The sequence below is a fragment of the Symphalangus syndactylus genome, chromosome 20 (assembly GCF_028878055.3).
Source record: "Symphalangus syndactylus isolate Jambi chromosome 20, NHGRI_mSymSyn1-v2.1_pri, whole genome shotgun sequence".
Classification (NCBI taxonomy): domain Eukaryota; kingdom Metazoa; phylum Chordata; class Mammalia; order Primates; family Hylobatidae; genus Symphalangus; species Symphalangus syndactylus.
In genome coordinates, this window is record NC_072442.2 from 66,327,524 (window position 1) to 66,347,651 (window position 20,128).

Genomic DNA, 20,128 nt, shown 5'->3' on the forward strand with positions numbered 1-20,128 from the left:
AACTCAGAAGCCAAAGTGTGAACAGCACGTGTCCGGATTTCAGAAACCTGCCCAGCAGTTGGAAATTCCCTGCAGCGTGTCAACTGCTACATCTGTTGTTGGTACTTGGGGCAAAGGGATCACACGCGCATTTTCTGAACATAAGCTTCAAGATATGAGTCTTGTATTTGAAGAGGGGACTAAACAAGCCAGAACACTCCAATTATAGTAAATGCATTCCTAAATAGACGACAATCTGCCTTCTGAAAAGGAAACTGAGACATACAAGCAAACCGAATAGCTCTAAGAACAGCAGTAGTCAAGAACAAAAGCACAGAGAACCCTGACTAATGGAAAGGATTTCATGGGCCAGCAAGGTTCACCAGATATATAATGTGATGTAGCTGAAACAACAGAGTACTCTTTTCCAAATCTCTAACTCACATCTTTTTGTCAATAAATGGCTCCTATCACTTCAGCTGCAGCCTTTCCTCTCCACTCCTTTGATCTTTCTTTCCCACCCAATTAGCCCTCTAAGTGATATTCTATAGACTGGACACCTCTTGGAAAAATGAAAAAATGTGAGCCCAATGACACCATTTGCCATAAGACTGAGCTGTAAATGGGCAGGAGCTGGAAAAGAAACTAATCCTTGGAAGAGCAAACTACATGCCCTTGCCACCCTGGATGTAGGTGCCCAGTCACACTGCTCATAGGCATCACAGGCAGAGCAAAAAAAAGAAAAGAAAAGAAAGAAAGTTTGAGTGAGTCTGATGGAACAAGGAAATCCCAGCTTCCTCTGGTAGTACGGCAGACTAGACACCTAGATCCATTCCCCCAATCAAACAGCTCATTATTCTGAAAAAAAAAAAAAAAAAAAAAAAAAAAAAAAAGTATGTTAAAAATCTTTTTGGAAAGCATTTGTGAGCTAGTAAAATAAAAGAAAATCCTTTGGTCAGAGAATGAGTAAAGATGGGAAACTAGATAGGTAAGTGTGGCATTACAAACAGCCTTTACCCTAAGAACATTTGCTACTTGATGAACTCGACTTTGCTTTCCAAGTCTTCATAGACACAGCCAAGATCCTTATCATAAAGCTAGGGTCCCACAAGGCTACATCCCAAATACACCATTTCAGATTATAGAGTCTCTAAAATGCCATGTTGAATATATTTTAGAGAAATAAAAGACAAGCTCACAAGTATATTTGGGAAATAAGAAACCATAAAGAAAGTCAAAGCAGATTTGACTAAAAAAATATGGAAATAAAAAATTTATTAAAATTAAAAACATTGTCAATGGGGCATATTTAATAGAAGATTAGATATAGCTATGGAAAGGTTCAATGAACTGAAAGATAGTTAAGGAAATTATCCAGAATGTAGCACAAAAAGAAGGGAGTCAGAAAAATCAAAGAAAGGTTTAAGAGACATCAAAAACTAAGTCTGACATATGTCTCATCAGGGTCACAGAAGGAGAAGAGAAAGCATGGGGAGATGCAGTATTTGAAAAAAGAACACTAAGAGTTTTCCAAAACTGATAGGAAAACCAACCAACCAACCAACCAACCAACCTACCTACCTCATAGGTTACATGAAGCCTGACAACTACTATGCAGGAATAATTTTTAAAAATCCAAACCTAGACCAATCACCAAAACTGTGGAACATCAAAGATTTTAAAAAGACCTGGAAAGCACCTAGAGAGAAAAGACAAGCTGCTTTCAAAAGAGAAACAAAACTGATAGCTGACTTTAATCAACAACAGTGAAAGCCCAAAGACAGTAGTAACCTATCTTCAATGGGCTGAGCAAAAGTAACTGTTAGGCTAGAATTCTATTAGTGGAATAAGGGTAAAATAAAGCATTTTCAGACAAATAAAAAAACGAAGAAAATTTGCCATCAAAAGAACTTCACTAAATACATTCTAAATAATATACTTCAGGCAGAAAGAAAATGATCCCAGATAGAGGGTCTGAAATGCAAAAGTGAATGTAACATTAAATATACAGGTGAATTTAGGCCAGGCGTAGTGGCTCACACCTGTAATCCCAGCACTTTGGGAGGGCTGAGGTGGGGAGATCACTTGAAGTCAGCAGTTCGAGACCAACCTGGCCAACAAGGTGAACTCCATCTCCACTAAAAATACAAAAAAAAAAAAAAAAAAAAAAGCTGGGTGTGGTCACGCCCTTGTAATTCCAGCTACTCAGGAGGCTGAGGCACAAGAACTGCTTGAACCCGTGAGGTAGAGGTTGCAGTGAGCCAACATTGCACCACTGCACTCCAGCCTGGGTGACAGAGTAAGACTCTGCCTCAAAAAATATAGGTGCGTTTGAACAAATATTTACTGTCAAAATAATAATTAAGGCCGGGCGCGGTGGCTCACGCTTGTAATCCCAGCACTTTGGGAGGCCGAGGCGGGCGGATCACGAGGTCAGGAGATCGAGACCATGGTGAAACCCCGTCTCTACTAAAAATACAAAAAATTAGCCGGGCGTGGTGGCGGGCGCCTGTAGTCCCAGCTACTCGGAGAGGCTGAGGCAGGAGAATGGCGTGAACCCGGGAGGCGGAGCTTGCAGTGAGCCGAGATTGCGCCACTGCACTCCAGCCTGGGCGACAGAGCGAGACTCCATCTCAAAAAAAAAAAAAAAAAAAATAATAATAATAATAATTAAAAAACCAAATAAATCAAACCAAAAATAACAATAACTTGTTTTATAGGGTTTAAAAGGAAAAAAGAATATACATGACAACAATGGCATGCAAATTGGGAAAATAAATTTAATAAATAAAATTTTAAGTTTTTCTGTGGTTCTTGTATCGTTTAGGAGGAGAATGGAAATCTGATTTTGATTTTGGCAAGGTTAAGTATGCATGCTTTAATTCCTAGGGTAACCCTAAAAGAAAAGAAGAGTGCTGGGGGTAAGGAGTAGGGGGCACAACGACAATGGTGGAATGGAAACAATAATCCATCCAAAAGAAGAGAGGAGAAAAAGAGAAACAGAAGAGACAGGAGGATGAGAAAGCACCAGGAGAAAATTTCTGCAAAATATAAATCTGGTAAGGGCTTATGTCCAGATTATATAGAGAACTCTTAAGACGTAATAATAAAGACAAACAACTTGATAAAAAAAAAAAACAAGTGGGCACTTTGGGAGGCTGAGGCAGGCGGATCGCCTGAGGTCGGGAGTTCAAGACCAGCCTGACCAACATGAAGAAACCCTGTTTCTACTAAAAATACAAAATTAGCCGGGTGTGGTGGTGCAAGCCTGTAATCCCAGCTACTAGGGAGGCTGAGGCAGAAGAATTGCTTGAACTAGGGAGACAGAGGTTGCAGCGAGCCGAGATCACGCCATTGCACTCCAGCCTAGGCAACAAGAGTGAAACTCCATCTCAAAAAAAAAAAAAAAAAAAAAAAAAAAGCCGGGCGCAGTGGCTCACACCTGTAATCCCAGCACTTTGGGAGGCCAAAGTGGGTGGATCATGAGGTCAGAAGTTTGAGACCAGTCTGGCCAACATAGTGAAACCTCGTCTTACTAAATATACAAAAAATTAGCCGGGTGTGGTGGTGTGCGCCTGTAATCCCAGCTACTTGGGAGGCTGAGGCAGGAGAATTACATGAACCCGGGAGGTGGAGGTTGCAGTGAGCCAAGATCACACCGTTGCACCCCAGCTCAGGCGACAGTGTGAGACTGTCTCAAAAAACAAAAAACAAAAAAGAAAAAAAAAAAAACAAGTGGGGCTGGGCTCACACCTGTAATCCCAGCACTTTGGGAGGCCAAGGTGGGTGGATCACCTGAGGTCAGGAGTTTGAGACCAGCCTTGCCAACATGGTGAAACCCCATATCTACTAAAAATACAAAAATTAGCCAGGCGTGGTGGTGAGCACCTATAGTCCCAGCTACTCTCGGGAGGCTGAGGCACGAGAATTGCTTAAATCCAGGAGGCGGAGGGTGCAGTGCAGTGAGCCGAGATCACGCCACTGCACTCCAGCCTGGCGGCGGTGGAGTGAGACTCCATCTCAAAAAAAAAAAAAAGAAAAAGCAAGTGTGCAAGAGATGTAAACACTTACCAAAGAAGATACACAAATGGCAAATAAACACATGAAAAGTCTCTCATCCTTAGTTATTAGAGAAACACAAACCAAAATGATATAGCACTGCATATTCACTAGAATAGCTAAAATAAAAAGAAATGACAATACCAAATGCTGACAAGGATATAAAGAAAGTGGAACTCTAGGCCGGGCGCGGTGGCTCACGCCTGTAATCCCAGCACTTTGGGAGGCCAAGGCGGGCGGATCACGAGGTCAGGAGATCAAGACCATCCTGGCTAACACGGTGAAACCCCGTCTCTAGTAAAAATACAAAAAATTAGCCGGGCGAGGTGGCGGGCGCCTGTAGTCCCAGCTACGCGGGAGGCTGAGGCAGGAGAATGGCGTGAACCCCGGGGGCGAGCTTGCAGTGAGCCGAGATCGCGCCACTGCATTCCAGCCTGGGCGATAGCCAGACTCCGTCTCAAAAAAAAAAAAAAAAAAAAAAGTGGAACTCTCACTGCTGGAGGGAATATAAAATGGTCCAACCACCACAGAAAACAGTTTAGCAGTTTCCTACAGAGTTAAAGATACACATGCCATATGATCCGGCAAATCCATTCCTAGGTACTTACATAAGAGAAATGAAAACATGTCCACAAAATACTTGCATATAAATGTTCATGGTAGCTTTATTCATAATAGCGAAAAACTAGAAACAACCCAAATGTTTATCAACAGGTAACTGGATAAACAAAACTACAGAATATCCAGACTCCTCAGTAATGCAAGCGAATGAAATACTGATACACGTAATAACATGAATAAATCTAAAAATTATTATGCTGAGCTAAAGAAGTCAGACATTAGTCAGACACAAAGAGTACACACTCTTAGGATTCCATTTACATGAAACTCTAGAAAAGACAAATCTAACATACAGTGACAGAAAGCAGATAAGCAGTCGCCTAGAGCAAAGGGTGGGATGGAGATCAACTGGGATGGGCACAAAGAGAACTTCTGGGGATGATGGAAATGTTCTGTATCTTGATTGTGATGATTAGTTACTTGGGTATGTAAATTTGTCAAACTGACTGAAGTGCATGCTTAAAATGGGTGTGTTTTATTGTATGTAAACTTTACTTCAATAAAATATAGGATGATGTATATAACTCCCAAGGTACCAATAACTGCAGTAACCATCAACAGACTCAATGATTGTAATAGTCCCAAAGAGAAAACAACTGAAATGCCCATCAACAGAAGAATGGATAAACTAATGTGACTAAAATGTAAGATTACCGCAATGAAAATGAATCAACTACAGCTACACATATGAACATAGACAGAACTCACAAACATATGGAACAAAATAAGCCAGGGAGAAAAGAATATAAATAGTATGATTAGCACGATTCCATCTATATGCAAGCAAAGCAAAATTACGTGTTTTGTTTTATTTTGACTTTTTTGAGACAAAGTCTAGCTCTGTCACCCAGGCTGGAGTGCAGTGGCGTGATCTTGGCTCACTATAACCTCCACCTCCTGGGTTCAAACAATTCTTGTGCCTCAACCTCTTGAGTAGCTGGGATTACAGGCATGTGCCACCGTGCCCAGCTAACTTTTTGTTTGTGGAGACGGAGTCTCACTCTGTTGCCCAGGCTAGAGTGCAGTGGCACAATCTCGGCTCACTGCAACCTCCACCCCCCCGGTTAAAGCAATTCTCCTGCCTCAGCCTCCTCAGTAGCTGGGATTACAGGAGCCTGCCACCGTGAAGGGCTAATTTTCGTATTTTTAGTAGAGATGGGGTTTCACCATCTTCGCCAGGCTGGTCTAGAACTCCTGACCTCATGATCCACCCGCCTCGGCCTCTCAAAATGCTGGGATTACAGGCATAAACCATCACGCCTGGCCTAATTTTTGCATTTTTAATGGAGACAAGGTTTCCCCACGTTGACCAGGCTGGTCTTGAACTCCCGGCCTCAAGTGATCTGCCCGCCTCGGCCTCCCAAAGTGCTGGGATTACAGGCGCAAGCCACTGTGCCTGGCCCCAAATTATATTTTACATATATATATACATACACACACACACATATACATACTAGGTGATAGCACTACAAAGAAAAGTAAGGAAATGAATTCGCAGGTCAGGATGATAGTTACCTGTTGGGGAGGTAACTACAGCTATACAGAGATGAAGTACATAGGAACATCTGAGGGACTGACAATATTCTATTTCTTAACCTGGGTGGTAGTTACATGTGCGTTTACTTTATCCTTCTTTCAGATGTTTTATACTCTCACACTCTTTTCTGTATCAATGACATATCTACCTTCCCCCCAGGGCACAAAAAGAAGCACGGTCTCTCCTAAGAATAGCATGTGAAAGGCCTCTTTTCTAAAAGAAGAGGGATACTAGACATGATGGTGAAAATATGAAACAATGTTAATTAAAAAAAAAATCCGCCCACCCCTTTTTAAGAGACACTATGTATCCTAAACCAAGAGAAAAGAGTAAACACTTCTACCAACTAGTCATGGACTGCGCTTTCCATGTGAGAGGGAGGTTTCCTCTACCCATGACAATAATGAACATGGACTCCAGACAGCCCTGAGTTGCCCAAACAACAACCTTCTGCTGGCTTATTTGTTGTAGCCCCACCTGAGTCTCACACAACTCGGAGAATTCTGACTTACCCCAACTCTCTTACCTTTACTCCTGTTCCTCTTCCTGTCTCAGATCAGATTCACAGGTCAGTTTCTTCATCAGAGAACAAAAGACTGCTCAGATTGGGGGGGACATTCCTTGCACTGTCTAGCTGCCCAGAGAAGCTTTTTCTTTTTTCTGATATCAAAGGATGGACACTTGACACCTGTGTATAATTTACTAGCTGTGCAGCCCTGCTTAACCTTTCTGATATGTTTTTCCTCATCTATGAAATAGGACACAAAATATCTGTCCGGCCTGTCTCACAGGGCTGACAAGAGAATCAAAGGAAAACACATATGCAGTAACTATAAAGTGTCATCATGTATTAGCATGGAGTCATTGCTGTGGTTGTCATTACTGGTCACGCCCTCTGAAAACTACAATTCTTCCTCAGATAGGCATTTACTTGGTTAGGGTCCAAAGTTCAACACTTTCCACCCCTCACCATCCCCCTAGAACATACCTACTTTCTCTGTTAATTCAGCATACAGTCTGAATCTGGCCTGAGCCCCACACCCACACCCAAGCTATACATTTAGAAAACACAGAGCTCTGAAAAGGTAGCTGAAAGTCCTGCTGCCAGGCCAAGCGCAGTGGCTCACGCCTGCAATCCCAGCACTTTGGGAGGCTGAGGCGGGCAGATCACTTGAGGTCAGGAGTTTGAGACCAGCCTGGCCAATGTGGTGAAACCCTGTCTCTACTAAAAATATAAAAATTAGCCGGGTGTGGTGGCCTGTGCCTGTAATCCCAGCTACTCGGGAGGCTGAGGCATGAGAATCGCTTGAACCCAGGAGGCAGAGGTTGCAGTGAGCTGAGATCATGCCACTGCACTCCAGCCTGGGCCACAAAGCAAAATTCCGCCTCAGAAAAAAAAAAAAAGAAAAGTGTTCTGCTGCCAAAATTCCCCCAAATAATGTTTCTCCTTCAGAATAAGTCCATGTCGGGGCAAAACAAACAAACAAACAAACAAAAAAAACAAAGGAAAACCACAAACAATCAAATTGAGAAGCTATAAAATGGCAAAAGAAACGAAATCTGGGCAACATGGGATATTGCATCTCTCACTCCACACCAAAGCAGCCACGGACACCAAACCGCATGGCTATCCTGGGGCAAAACAAAGACCATTTCTTCAACTGATACGATAAAAGGCTTAATTTTATTGAGATGACAATTTTCTCATTTCTTTGGCTTTTCCTATTTCTCCTTCCCCAGCCTAAATACATTCTGAAAACAAGGACCCTGGAACCCAGAGGTGGAAAGACAGGTGGGTCCCTCGACATACTCACTTCTCTTCAGGGAACTACAGGCAGATCCATAGGCAGAGAGTGCTGACAGCAGTCTGCACTAGGCGGCCTGTCAAGAGTTCTATCTCCCCCACAGGGAAAGAGGGCAGAGCTGAAGCATGCATCCTTCTCTGGCCTGCCTTCCAAAGCCTAACCTATTCTGACCTTTGAATCTACTTCTCACAAAATTCCTTGCTCAGGCTGGCTCTGTTCATTTTCTCTAAACTGAGGCATCCTGAAAATGAAAGTCAGGTGGCAATGATTCCCTACAGAAATCTACCCACAGATCCTTGTCGAGAAAAAGCCCGAGGGTTTCTACCACCAGAGATATAGGAGGAGGAATGAGGGGGCCAGTTTACACAGCTAACTCAAGCCTAACTCCTTATGAAAGGTGGATTTCCTGTACAACTGTTCTGACAAGTGGAGGATTAGGCACTTCATACATTCTGCTTGGGTAAGAGACTCAAGACAGAAGTGAATCACCACAGAGGAGCATACTGCTTTTCTGAACGTCTCTAAGATTGTTGTATGCTAGAAGACAAGGACATTTCGGTTGTGAACCAAACTAGAGTCACCTCCCATCACAACAATGGCATGAAACATCCACACCTACAAGTTAAAGCTATCAGTCCTACACAGACAGCTGTAGCTAGCTAGCTTTCTGTCCCTCTGGAGACCCACATGTGACACTCCCTGTACCTCCTGTAATTCAGGATTACTAACACCATTCAAAGCAAGCATAAGGCTGGGTGCGGTGGCTCATGCCTGTAATCCCAGTACTTTGGGAGGCCAAGGTGGACGGATCACGAAGTCAGGAGTTCGAGATCAGCCTGGCCAACATGGTGAAACCCTGTCTCTACTAAAGATACAAAACTTAGCCAGGCGTGGTGGTGGGCGCCTGTGACCCCAGCTACTCAGGAGGCTGGGGCAGGAGAATTGCTTGAACCCGGGAGGCAGAGGTTGCAGTGAGCCGAGATCGCACCACTGCACTCCAGCTTGGGCGACAGAGCAAGATTCTGTCCCTCCCTCCCCCCACCCAAAAAAAGCAGGCATAAATGATAATGAAAGGAATGCCAGGCAGGCTCTACCTCAATCCCAGCTCCCAAATCTTCCCTAAAAGCAGGCAATACCAATAGCACGTGCAAGAAGTGTCTCTTGGGTGCCCTCTTGCTGCCACCGGGGCTTCTCTGCAAAGCTGAAATGGATGTATGTGCTATGAAACTGGTAGAGGAAAACAGAGGGAGCCAGGGCACAGAAAAGGGAAGTTATTCCAGTGGTGGCCAATGAGTAACATCCAGTGATTTATAGGCGGTATAATCCAATAATACAGTAAAATAAAACACTGTGTGCCTGAAATGGTTTTGATTCCAGGAATTATAAAACATTTTTGAAAAAGAGAGAACAAGAGGGGAGAGAAAATGAAGGAAGAAAAAAAAAGGGCCAGATTGGAACAAATTGGGCACAGATGGGGGATGCAATGGGGTTTCAATGCTCCCCTACCACAATGCTGCTTCAATTCTTCCCTTCAAGAAACTAGAGCTTTATTTCCTTAAATTACAAAATTTTTAAAAAATTAAAATTCTTGGAGTACTTGTGGTTTAGAGCAATAGGTCACCCTCCGGCATCACGTCAACCAATTAGATGACTGCCGAAGTGTTAAATACTGAGGCACGTGGAGAAAGCCCTTCCTCCGTTCAGGCTCAGGAATGCCTTAGAGAGATTTATCAGTTATGACATCACTCTGGGAACCACCTATCTCACCACCAGCTTTGGAGCTGGGCCAGGTAAGGAACACACTGCTCAGTGAGAGCTGGCTTTTCCAGAACTGTTGCCTTCTTCACCCATGCACTCAGCAAATGCTTACTGAATGCCTAATAAATACCAGGCCCTATGCCAAGGCCCTCAAACATCCCTTGTCCCACCCCTCAAATTTATCTATCCCCAACTACCTGAGTGTGCAGTATGAGGATTCTAGAATTCCGTATCCACTGACGTAGGACTCTGCATAGGGCCCATCCGAGAGGAGATCAAGGTCTCTCTACCAACACCCGTGAACCCATGAGTTTTAAGACTACTGCTGAAACTGGAAAGTTTAGTTGGCTAAATACCGTGGCATTATTCAACTTATTTCATCCTGTAGGAAGGGGGGCAAATCTGGTCTCACATCCTCTGCCCCCAAGAGCAGAGTGAGCTCCTGGGAAAACCATAACCTAGGGAAAGGCAAAGATGCCATTCTCTCACCACCATCTAAACTTTTCCTTTCATTTTGCCTTCTGCAGTGTCCAAAGCTTTTCTACACACTTGAAAAGTAATCACAGTAAAATGTTAGCAACCATATGATTTCCATCCTGGATTACTGATATTGCGAAAAGAAGATAGTTATACAAGGGTGGCGCTGAACACACAAAAAACAAATGATTCACGATAGCATGAGAGGCACCAGCAAAGGATACACTTTTAAAGAAAGGAATCTGCTCCCCTGTGGCTCTCCAAATCATACTCCTTAGGCACCACGTCTACATGGAAGACTCAGGTAGAGACTGCGAGGATCTCAACTGCCTGGTGGGCCACAAGATCACTTCTGCTTCAGGCTGGAATGCTCCTTCTCCACAGAGTCCAGAAACTGACATATGCAAAACACCCACCCAGAAGGACATGTCCAAGAAGGAATGGAAAGAAAAATGATGGCCCAGATGTTCTGTAGCTTGCAGTGACTGCCAATTCACCATAGACCCCAGCACCTGGGAGGGCAAGGCAGCATCAGGCTCTTGCTTCCTGGTTTCAGGCAGCCAGGGCCCTGAGGGTGGGTGGCAACTCTGACAGCATGCAGACCGGCCAGGGGAGAAACCTTTAGAAGGGCACTGGCTGACGGGACTTGGGGGTTGAACACACAGGGCTGATTTATCACTTCCTTACTCATAAAAATGTGATTCAAACTGCTGCTGATTAGTGAAGGATTTAAATCTTTACCCTCTCCCCAACCCCCCTCCCTCTCCACCCCCGGCACAGATGCTGCTACTCAGCCACAACACCCCCTTATTGCCACTGTCCAGGCAAGCACAGCACAGCACAGGGGACCAAAGATGATGACTCATGTGCTGGGAAATGGAAAAGTGCATCTTCCCACCAGCCAGCCCTGCTGAGCACTCTGCTCGCCCCGTCCCAATGGCAGCCCACAAAGCGGGGTCTGGACTCTGCTTGCCCCTCTCCCAATGGCAGCCCACAGAGTGGGGTATGGATGGCCACCTCAGCTGCACACTGGGTACTTGGCAGCACGTCCACAGAGCTCTCTGTCCTCACCGAGTGTTACATCCTGTGGCCTGGGCCGTTTTTCCTTGAAACACCCTTGGAGCCTCTGACCACCTCAACTCATACTCTTCTTGGCCCCAATTACCTCATCGAGGTGACAATGAGGTGAGAGTCAGGAGCAGACCAGTAATGAAAAGTAGGGTCTCAAGTATGGGCTTTATTTTTACATGTCTCTCCTGGCTAGAGGGTACTCATTATGACCCACCATTGAAGAGTCCTAGAAAAAGTACCTTGGCCTCAAATCAGGGAACAACCGACTTCTTTCTCTGTACTCACCATCTTACCTTCCTTTTACCCGTATTTTCTTTTTTATTTTTAATTCTTAATTATTATTATTTTTTTTTTTTTGAGGTGCAGTCTCACTCTGCTGCCCAGGCTGCAGTATAGTTTGCAATCTTGGCTTACTGCAACCTCCACCTCCCAGGTTCAAGTAATTCTCCTGCCTCAGCCTCCTAAGAAGCTGGGATTACAGGTACCCACCACCAAGCCCAGCTAATTTTTGGTATTTTTAGTATAGACAGGGTTTCGCCATGTTGGCCAGGCTGGTCTCAAACTCCTGACCTCAGGTGATCTGCCCGCCTTGGCCTCCCAAAGTGCTGGGATTACAGGCGTGAGCCACCGCACCCGGCCAACCATTATTTTCTTAACCTTTACTTAACAACAGCTACAAGAAAAAGATTCACTGGTGGCCTATTAAAAGGCCAAGGTATTCCTTTCCACGGAATAGAAGCTGCTGAAAACAGATGCTTCATGGGCAAGGGCTGCAGGTCCTTTACATTCACACCTAAAGAAGCCACAGGTCATTTGGTGCTGGAACAATGTCTTGGCTGAGGCTGCAGCTCTGTGACAGGCAGCTCACTGACCTCTGTGGGTTGTTTTTAGTGGGAGATGGGAAAATGAACAGGAGAGGGCACCTCAGGAGGGCCCATTTCCAGAGTCAAGTGGGCTTCCTACTTGGTAGCAGACTGTTCCTCCCCTTTGGGCCTCACCAGCACAGCACTTTACAAACTTTGTTCTCTTCTCCCTGGAAACCAGTGCTGCCACTTAAGACTCGATGCTTCCTCAGGGCCATTTACCCAAATAGCCATCACAGGAAAAATTAGCCAAGTTCAAAAAAGGCATCTAAGCCCCTGGATCTCACTTTCTGCTGGGAATTCTAAGCGCTGTAGCAGGCAGCATGAGAGGAGGAAATCCTCTAGATTCAGAAGTAGCTGAGAACCCAGACACACTCTGAGAGGACCTTGCCGAGTCCTAGAAAGACCCATATTTCCATTTCAAGGCAAAGTGTGGCAGACTCACGCCCCCACCACAAGCAAGCGAAGCATAACCCTTAGGTACAAGTGGGGAGATAAATAAATCAACCTCACGGTGAGAGAAAGTGCTATGAAAAGGGGCAACAAGAGACCCAGCAGCACTCTGTCAAGAAACACCAGATCTGTTTTACAGCAGGGCCTCTATGGGCCAATTCCCACTTCCTGGCATTTCTTGCCCTGAGACCAAACACTCTCTGTCAGTGTTCTGAAATGATTCCTAGGCAGCATGGACCAAATCGCCCTTGCAAACAAACACAGAAAATAATGTTATCCCTGTGCTACATAATTCCATCAAGTCATACCATATCATCCTTACCTAAGTGAAATGAAGGGAACGGAAGGGAAGGGAAGGAATCCTGGTAACATCCTTTGACCCTGACCTGGTCATCAGAGCATTTAAAACCCTGCCAATCTGCCCTTCTCCCCTCTACTTCCACACCCACCCGACCCCATATGAAAAACCCCAAAATGTTCAGAAAAACATTTCAGAATGCACACTGGTATAATAGCCAAATTCTGGGACTGGTGGTTTTTGTGCTTCCAGATTTGAGTCACCAAAGCTCATCAATTCTCGGTTCTTACTCCCTGGCAGGCTCCCACTAGGGATATCCCATAGGGAACTAGACTTTTCCATATTGAACAAACAGGGTACATGAGTCCAGAAACAGCTATTCCCAATCCCTGCCAAGCGTATGGTCTCTGCGATGAAACATCTCAGCAATGCCTCTCCCTTGGGAGAGGCTCCGGGTCTGCAGCCTTCAAGAGGCCTTGCTGCTGCCTTTCGTGTGGCCAGATGTGCAACAGCATCTCTGCATTTGCAAATTATGCTCTATACCCATGATTCCCTCCTTCCATCCCACCCAAGCACTAGAGAGTCATACAGATTTCAAAGTAAACTAAATATCTGAGGCAATGGTAGGAAGGGTAGGGTGTGTGTGTTCGGGGGTGGGGTGGGGGGAGGTAGGTATGGTAGGTATGGTAACACAAGAAAGAAGCTACATTAATCTCTATCTGTCTATATTCTAGATGAAGAAACTAAACATGCCTTACCTTTCAGCTGGGAGTTGTGTACCGCAAACATATTGATGGTCATAAGCTGCAGCATGCGGGTACTTCCAATGGGAGAGGGGCTGTGCTGCAGTAACACCTGGAACTCCTTGAGGACCTTCTCAGCCACTGCAGGGAAAGTCTCCATCCTGCAGATACAGAAAACCCATCAGTGAGGCACCTCTCTCTTTCAGTCTCTCTCTCTCTGTCTCACACACACACACACACACACACAACCAGACAACTACTGCCTAGGACATTTCTTTGCTACTTTCACAAATCTTCCTGGTATCCTGCAATTTTGAACAAATTCAAGATAAAGGAGTTTTCAGGGTCCAGAGATGGAAACAACTCAAGTTTTGGATAAATCACTATGAGTTATTATGCTTTGGTATGCTATTTCCTCACCCCTGGCAATAACTGCGTTCAAGCTGATATCAAAGTTTCTCTCTGAAACCATCAGCTTTTTGAAATACTCAACAAATTTCCTAAAACCTTCACAGTCCCTAAACGCTCTGGTATGAAACTTAATTCAATTAAAAAAGTAACATGAATCTAAAAAAAAAAAAAAAAAATTTTTTTTTTTTTTTTTTTTTTTTTGAGACAAAGTTTCACTCTTTTCGCCCAATCTCGGCTCACTGCAACCTCTGCCTCCCAGGTTCAAGCAATTCTCCTGCCTCAGCCTCCTGAGTAGCTGGGACTACAGGCATGTGCCACCATGCCCGTATAATGTTTGTATTTTTAGTAGAGACGGGATTTCACCATGTTGGCCAGGCTGGTGTCAAACTCCTGACCTCAAGTGATCCACCTGCCTTGGCCTCCCAAAGTGCTGGGATTACAGGCGTGAGCCACTGCACCCGGCCTAAAGATTTTTTACTCAAGCGCTTACTTTAGGTAACCAGACATAGTTCTGCTGTTGTCTTCTGAGGTACTATCACACTGACTGTTCCACCCAAGGATCCCAAATTTCCCCTTGAAGAACGCCTAGACCTAGAAGCCCCCAGTAATCTGTCTCAGTTCTTCCTGTGTTGCCGTCCTCCTCCCTCTCGCAAGCCTCTGCTCATCGGGGTCTGTATGTTTTCAGGCCAGTGGGAATATAATGCCCTGGCCAAGTGCCACTCCCAATACAGGAAGAGGCTGTAACGCAGGGAGGCAGAAATCTAGCCAGTGACCTAGGGCTCCTAAGAAGAGGTCATTCAAATCACTCCTTGCCAAATGTGGCCACTGGATCCCAAACAGTGGTGCATGCCTGGAGCTTCTCTGGCAACAGAAACAAACCACAGCTGAAGTCTTCAGAAATAAAAAGCAAGTTCAAGCTTGGTGCTAGAGAGAGTAGCCAGGCACACAGGCCTTAGGGCTATGCCGAACAATTCGTGGTCACCAAAGTATTTTTTACCATGTCCCCCAGCCCCCAAATAAACAAACTGCTTGTGACATACTTGTGGGCTTGGGGAAACAGCTCCAGGTTGGATTAATAGCTTCTGAAAAGCCACAAGGAAGGTAATCCTTCTCAAAAGGTAGAAACCAGTTTCAAGTTCTAGAGAAGGTGCTTCTAGCTTCACCCATCCCAGCCCTTCCCAATTGAGTAGTGCCCTCCCCAGATTAGAAAACTCCAGGTTTTCTGGAATCTTGGCAATCTTCACTCCTTGCTCTTGGATGGCAACTCCTATTACTGACCCCCTGGTGCCCAGAAGTCGTGCCACAGTTATGGGTCAATTACAGTTTACATTCCAGTTCCCTTCTCTGCTGAGCTGTCCTCATTTTCATTGGCACAAAAGATGCCATGCATTTGCTTTTTTTCTCCACATGCCATTTCAAGTACCCACCCCTCCAAAACAAAACAAAACTCTTTTTTTTTTTCTCTAAAAAATTTCAGAGCCGTTAAAACTCTTGGAAGATGTGGAATGGCAGAGAGTGATATGTTTGGGGCTGGACTAGATCCATTTTTCCCCATGGGCTATAACAAAGGTTTCATTTTAAATCTTGACACTGTGCAGTACTCTTTCTGGTCAGAGGTGGGGAGGGGGACTAGCACTTCTCGTTAGAATAGCAGCGTTCACTCTGCTTGAAAAGCAGCCACGCTGGGCAAGTTTCAGAGCCATGTGTCTCCGTGTTGAAAGGCAGTAGAGAGCCAGCACAGAACGACAGGACAGAAGTGTCACGTGGGACAGTTTTGCTTCGAAGCTGTGTCTGAGGAAGCCTCTTCCCTGGGGTAGGAATTGAAACAGATCCATTAACACTCTCTGGGTCAGACTGAAGTCTTGAACGAGCACTAGGTCAAATGTCCACATTTTCTTTTTATAAGAAGTTTTTTAAAAAAATTCTCCCTTTGCCTTTCAACTAATTCAACATGATTAAAACAAAAGAAAAAACTGAATGCAGAGGATATAAGTCAGAGCAACTTCAAATGTGAGATGCAAGAGAAGGTGGACCTAGTCATGGAAAACCAGCCTTGTTCAGCAGTAACCACGGGAGGCGCAGATAAAGAGAGGAACCCTCCTCAGGGCTCAGTAGGTGGTTTCTGGTTTCCAGTTTTGTAATCAAAATGCTATCTAATTCTGGCCTCAAACTACCTGTAAGTAGTTTTATGTCTTTCTCTCTGAGAAATAATCTTTGCTCCACCCCGCGTTACCGATGGACACATATGTAAGTATGTAGGTAGATGACTGAGAGGTCTGGAAGAATACACGCCCTGATGTCTACTACTATCTTTTTGGAGGGCACAGAGTTAAAAGAAATTTTAGTCTTAGTTTTAATGTTATACTTTTATAAGGATTTCTGGATAATACTTATGTAATAATTATAAAATTATAGCCAAGAAGAAACAGCAGTTGCAGCAAAGTAGGAAGAGAAGAAACAGAAAACTTATAAAAAGTGGTCATTTATAATGGCCAAAAATTGGAAGCAATCTAAAGTGGCCAACAACAGATGATTAAGAGGAGCATGCACACAATTGAATACTAGTTTTTTAAGTTGTATTACATTTTTTTAATCATGTGAGAGAAACTTCCAAATATATTAAATGAAAATAGTTGTAAAGCAATTGAAAAAAGGTGTGTATGTGATATGTAGAAAAAAACTGAAAAAATTTTACCAAATTTTAATGGTGGAGTTATCTCTAGGTGGTAGGAATGTGGGTAATTTTTTATTTGTTCTTCTTTGCTGAGTTTTCTAAATACTTTACAAAGAGCGCTGTAAAGTAAGAAAAGATTTCTCCCATAATGAATACATCTTACTTTTGTATTTAAGAACATTCGTTAATTTAAAAAATGAATCAGACACAAACATTATATTTTTAAAAATTAAAAGTACAAAATAAATATATCAGTCTTTGAATTCCAGGAGACTTTAAAGCTATGCAAATAGCATGACTAGGCAAGCAAGTAAAACCAAAGTGGTAACTGTGATCAAGGCAGTAAGAGGAAGCAAAAGTATACTATCTGTCACAAATTCAGAACCTATAGGCTGCCAGCTACCTAACCTCTCTGTGGAGTCCGAGTGCAGGCGTGATCTGCCTCTTACCAGGAAAGGGTCTGTCAGGAGCCATATGGCACCTCGACTGAGTCCTTCTCCCGAATCCGAGGTGACTCCATCCCTATCCTTTAAAACCTCAGAAGATACCATCGTTTTCGGGCTGTGTGTTTCACTGACTAAAGTGGCTGCCTTGTGAAGTGATCTCTAGAGACACCTTGTTTCATTTGAATGGCAGTTTCAAGAAACCAATCTTTCAGACAACACCGGGACCTAGGCCCGGGACTGACTCAGACAGTGACTAACTGAGCAGGACTCAGCCCTCAGATGCTGAGGAACACAGCTGGGGTAGACAACATTCTCTGCAGAAAACAATCCAGGTTAGTTTTTCTCAACCTCTTAATTTTTAAAAACCGAGCAAGATAGGAACAACCCAGGAGCAAAAGACCAAAACCAAAAAACTAAGCCATGTTGACAGGGTGGAAATGAGAAAAAAAAAAAACAAATCATAGTGCTACAGAACGTAAGGACTGGAATGGACCCCAGAGACCATCTCTTTAAACCACTGACCAGGTTAGTTGAAGCCCACAGCAGCTCCGACTTGTTTACTCTCAAGATCTTGTAACTAGTAAGTGGTGAAAAACAAACTCTTTTTGGCACTGAATATTTCCTCTAAAGCTCTGAACCTCTCGTCAGCTAGTGCTGGGAGTTAAGAGACTTATCTTGCACATAGTAGGCATTTGAGTCTCTGCTGACGCAGTGTGGAGCACCAGGCAAAGAGCAGACCACGCCTGGAAGCGCAGAGTCGGGGCTTTTCTGAAAGGGCAGGCAGGAGAGTGATGTGCCTTCAGCTGCTCCCCATTACAATCTCCTCACTCTTTATTCGTTCTCAACGCCGCCCACATTTCACATCTTCTTGGTAATTAGGCAACAGTCCACGATGTTGGGTGTGGCTTGGGCTCATTGCTTCCCTAGTCTTAACAGACTTCTATACCTTTCTCCCTGCAATAGAAACATTATTTCTGTTTCTGCCTTCCAGAATAAATATGGGGCTCGATTTTATTTTACCTCCAGGACAGAATAAGAGGATACCCATAGAGAGTGTAGTGCCTAGAATCGACATACATTTTCCTCAGTGAAAACTACCATAAGTCATTTCTTACCAAGGTGAAATTGGGCTGGCTTTACCTTTTTGACAACAGAATGTTACATGCAGGAATAAAAGAGATCCTGAAAAATAACCTGAACACAGTAAACCACCTCAGACAAATGAGGTATCTATTCATTTTTAAAGGCCTCCAGAAAAGAAAATTCTCAAACATCTTCCCTTCTGTGAAATTTTCTTACACCTAACCCAAATCTCTCCAGCTACAACAGAAGCCAATTTCTCTTACTGTCATCCCATAAAAATCAAGACTATCCTATTAGGACCCTTTTATATTTAAACATGTTAGGCACCCTACAGCTGTCTCTAAATAAATATTTTTTACTTAATGTTTTTTAAAATTAATTTTTCCTTTCAGATCTCACTTTCTGGCTTTTAAAAAAATTCTCTATTATATTCATTAAAAAGAGAGATGGGGTCTTCTCCCTATGTTGCCCAGGCTGGTCTTGAACTCCTGGGCTCAGGCGATTCTCCCACCTTGGCCTCTCAAAATGCTAGGATTACAGGCATGAGCCACTGCGCTCCGTCATTATCTCGCTTTTTAATCATTACTGTGGTCCTTTCCCAAACTTATTCCAAAATATGTGTCGAAATATAAGAATTTTAGAAGTGGAGGGGAAATCAGGGTATAACTACTGCATAACCTGATAAAAATATATCCTAAATGTTCCTACATTCTGCACCAAGATTTATAACTTTTTTAGTCCCAAAAGTCTCTAACAGGGCAAGAAATATCTAGAGTAGTGGTTTTCAATGAGGGACAACTTTGTCTCCCAGGGAACACATGGCAATGTCTGGAGACATTTTGAATCATCACATTTGGTGGGGGAAGTGTGCTACTGGTACGTACTGGAAAGAAGCCAGGGATGCTGCTAAGTATCCTACAATGCACAGGACAGCCCCTCACAACAGAGTCATCTGGCTCAAAATGTCAACAGTACCAAGGGTTGAGAAATCCTGACTTAGGGAAACATGGTACAGGAAAATTTAAAGAACAAACGCAGGCAAAGGAAAAAAGGAGAGAAAACACTGAGTGAAAAGTAGTAAAGGAGAGAAGGATGAAAAAACGAGAACAATAAAAGATAAATAGGCTGGGCGTGGTGGCTCACACCTGTAATCCCAGCACTTTGGGAGACCGAGGCGGGTGGATCACAAGGTCAGGAGATCGAGACCATCCTGGCCAACACAGTGAAACCCCATCTCTGCTGAAGATACAAAAAAAAAAAAAAAATTAGCCAGGCATGGTGGCAGGCGCCTGTAGTCCCAGCTACTCGGGAGGCTGAGGCAGAAGAATGGCGTGAACTCAGGAGGCAGAGCTTGCAGTGAGCTGAGATCCCGCCACTGCACTCCAGCCTGGGCGACAGAGCGAGACTCCGTCTCAAAAAAAAAAAGATAAATAAGCCAGCTGTGGTGGTGTGAGCATGCAGTCCCAGTGACACGGGAGGCTGAGCCAGGAGTTCAAGGCTATAGTGCGGTATAATCACGCCTGTGAATAGCCACTGCACTTCAGCCTGGGTAACACAGACAGGCTCTATCTCTTTAAAAAAAAAAAAAAAAAAAAAAGAGAGTAAGTAAGAAGCAGGAGTACCATCAACTGTCACTTTAAGTGTAGCACAATGGTATTTCCTACTCTGATGCGTTATTTTTAAGATGATACTGATATCATCTTATCCACCTTCAACCTTGTCACTACAGCCTTACCTTACTCACTAGTGATTGTCTTGGGTCTACAGCAACCTACTAGAATACTACATATTTCTCTGCAGTGCTTAGCAATCCATCCGTTTTTTTATAATTCATTCATTTATACAACAAA

The 20,128-nt window shown here is 43.9% G+C and overlaps 1 protein-coding gene across 8 annotated transcripts in view; it reads right to left on the minus strand.

The window, feature by feature from the left end:
- The window catches only part of SMG6 (SMG6 nonsense mediated mRNA decay factor), a 248,399-nt gene that overhangs the window by 169,168 nt on the left and 59,103 nt on the right, over nucleotides 1-20,128 (minus strand). For all 8 annotated transcript variants that reach the window (XM_055258403.2, XM_055258404.2, XM_055258406.2 and 5 more), the window contains one exon: nucleotides 13,680-13,825. In XM_055258403.2, the coding sequence (XP_055114378.2) occupies nucleotides 13,680-13,825 (146 nt within the window). The remainder of the gene's footprint in view (nucleotides 1-13,679; nucleotides 13,826-20,128) is intronic.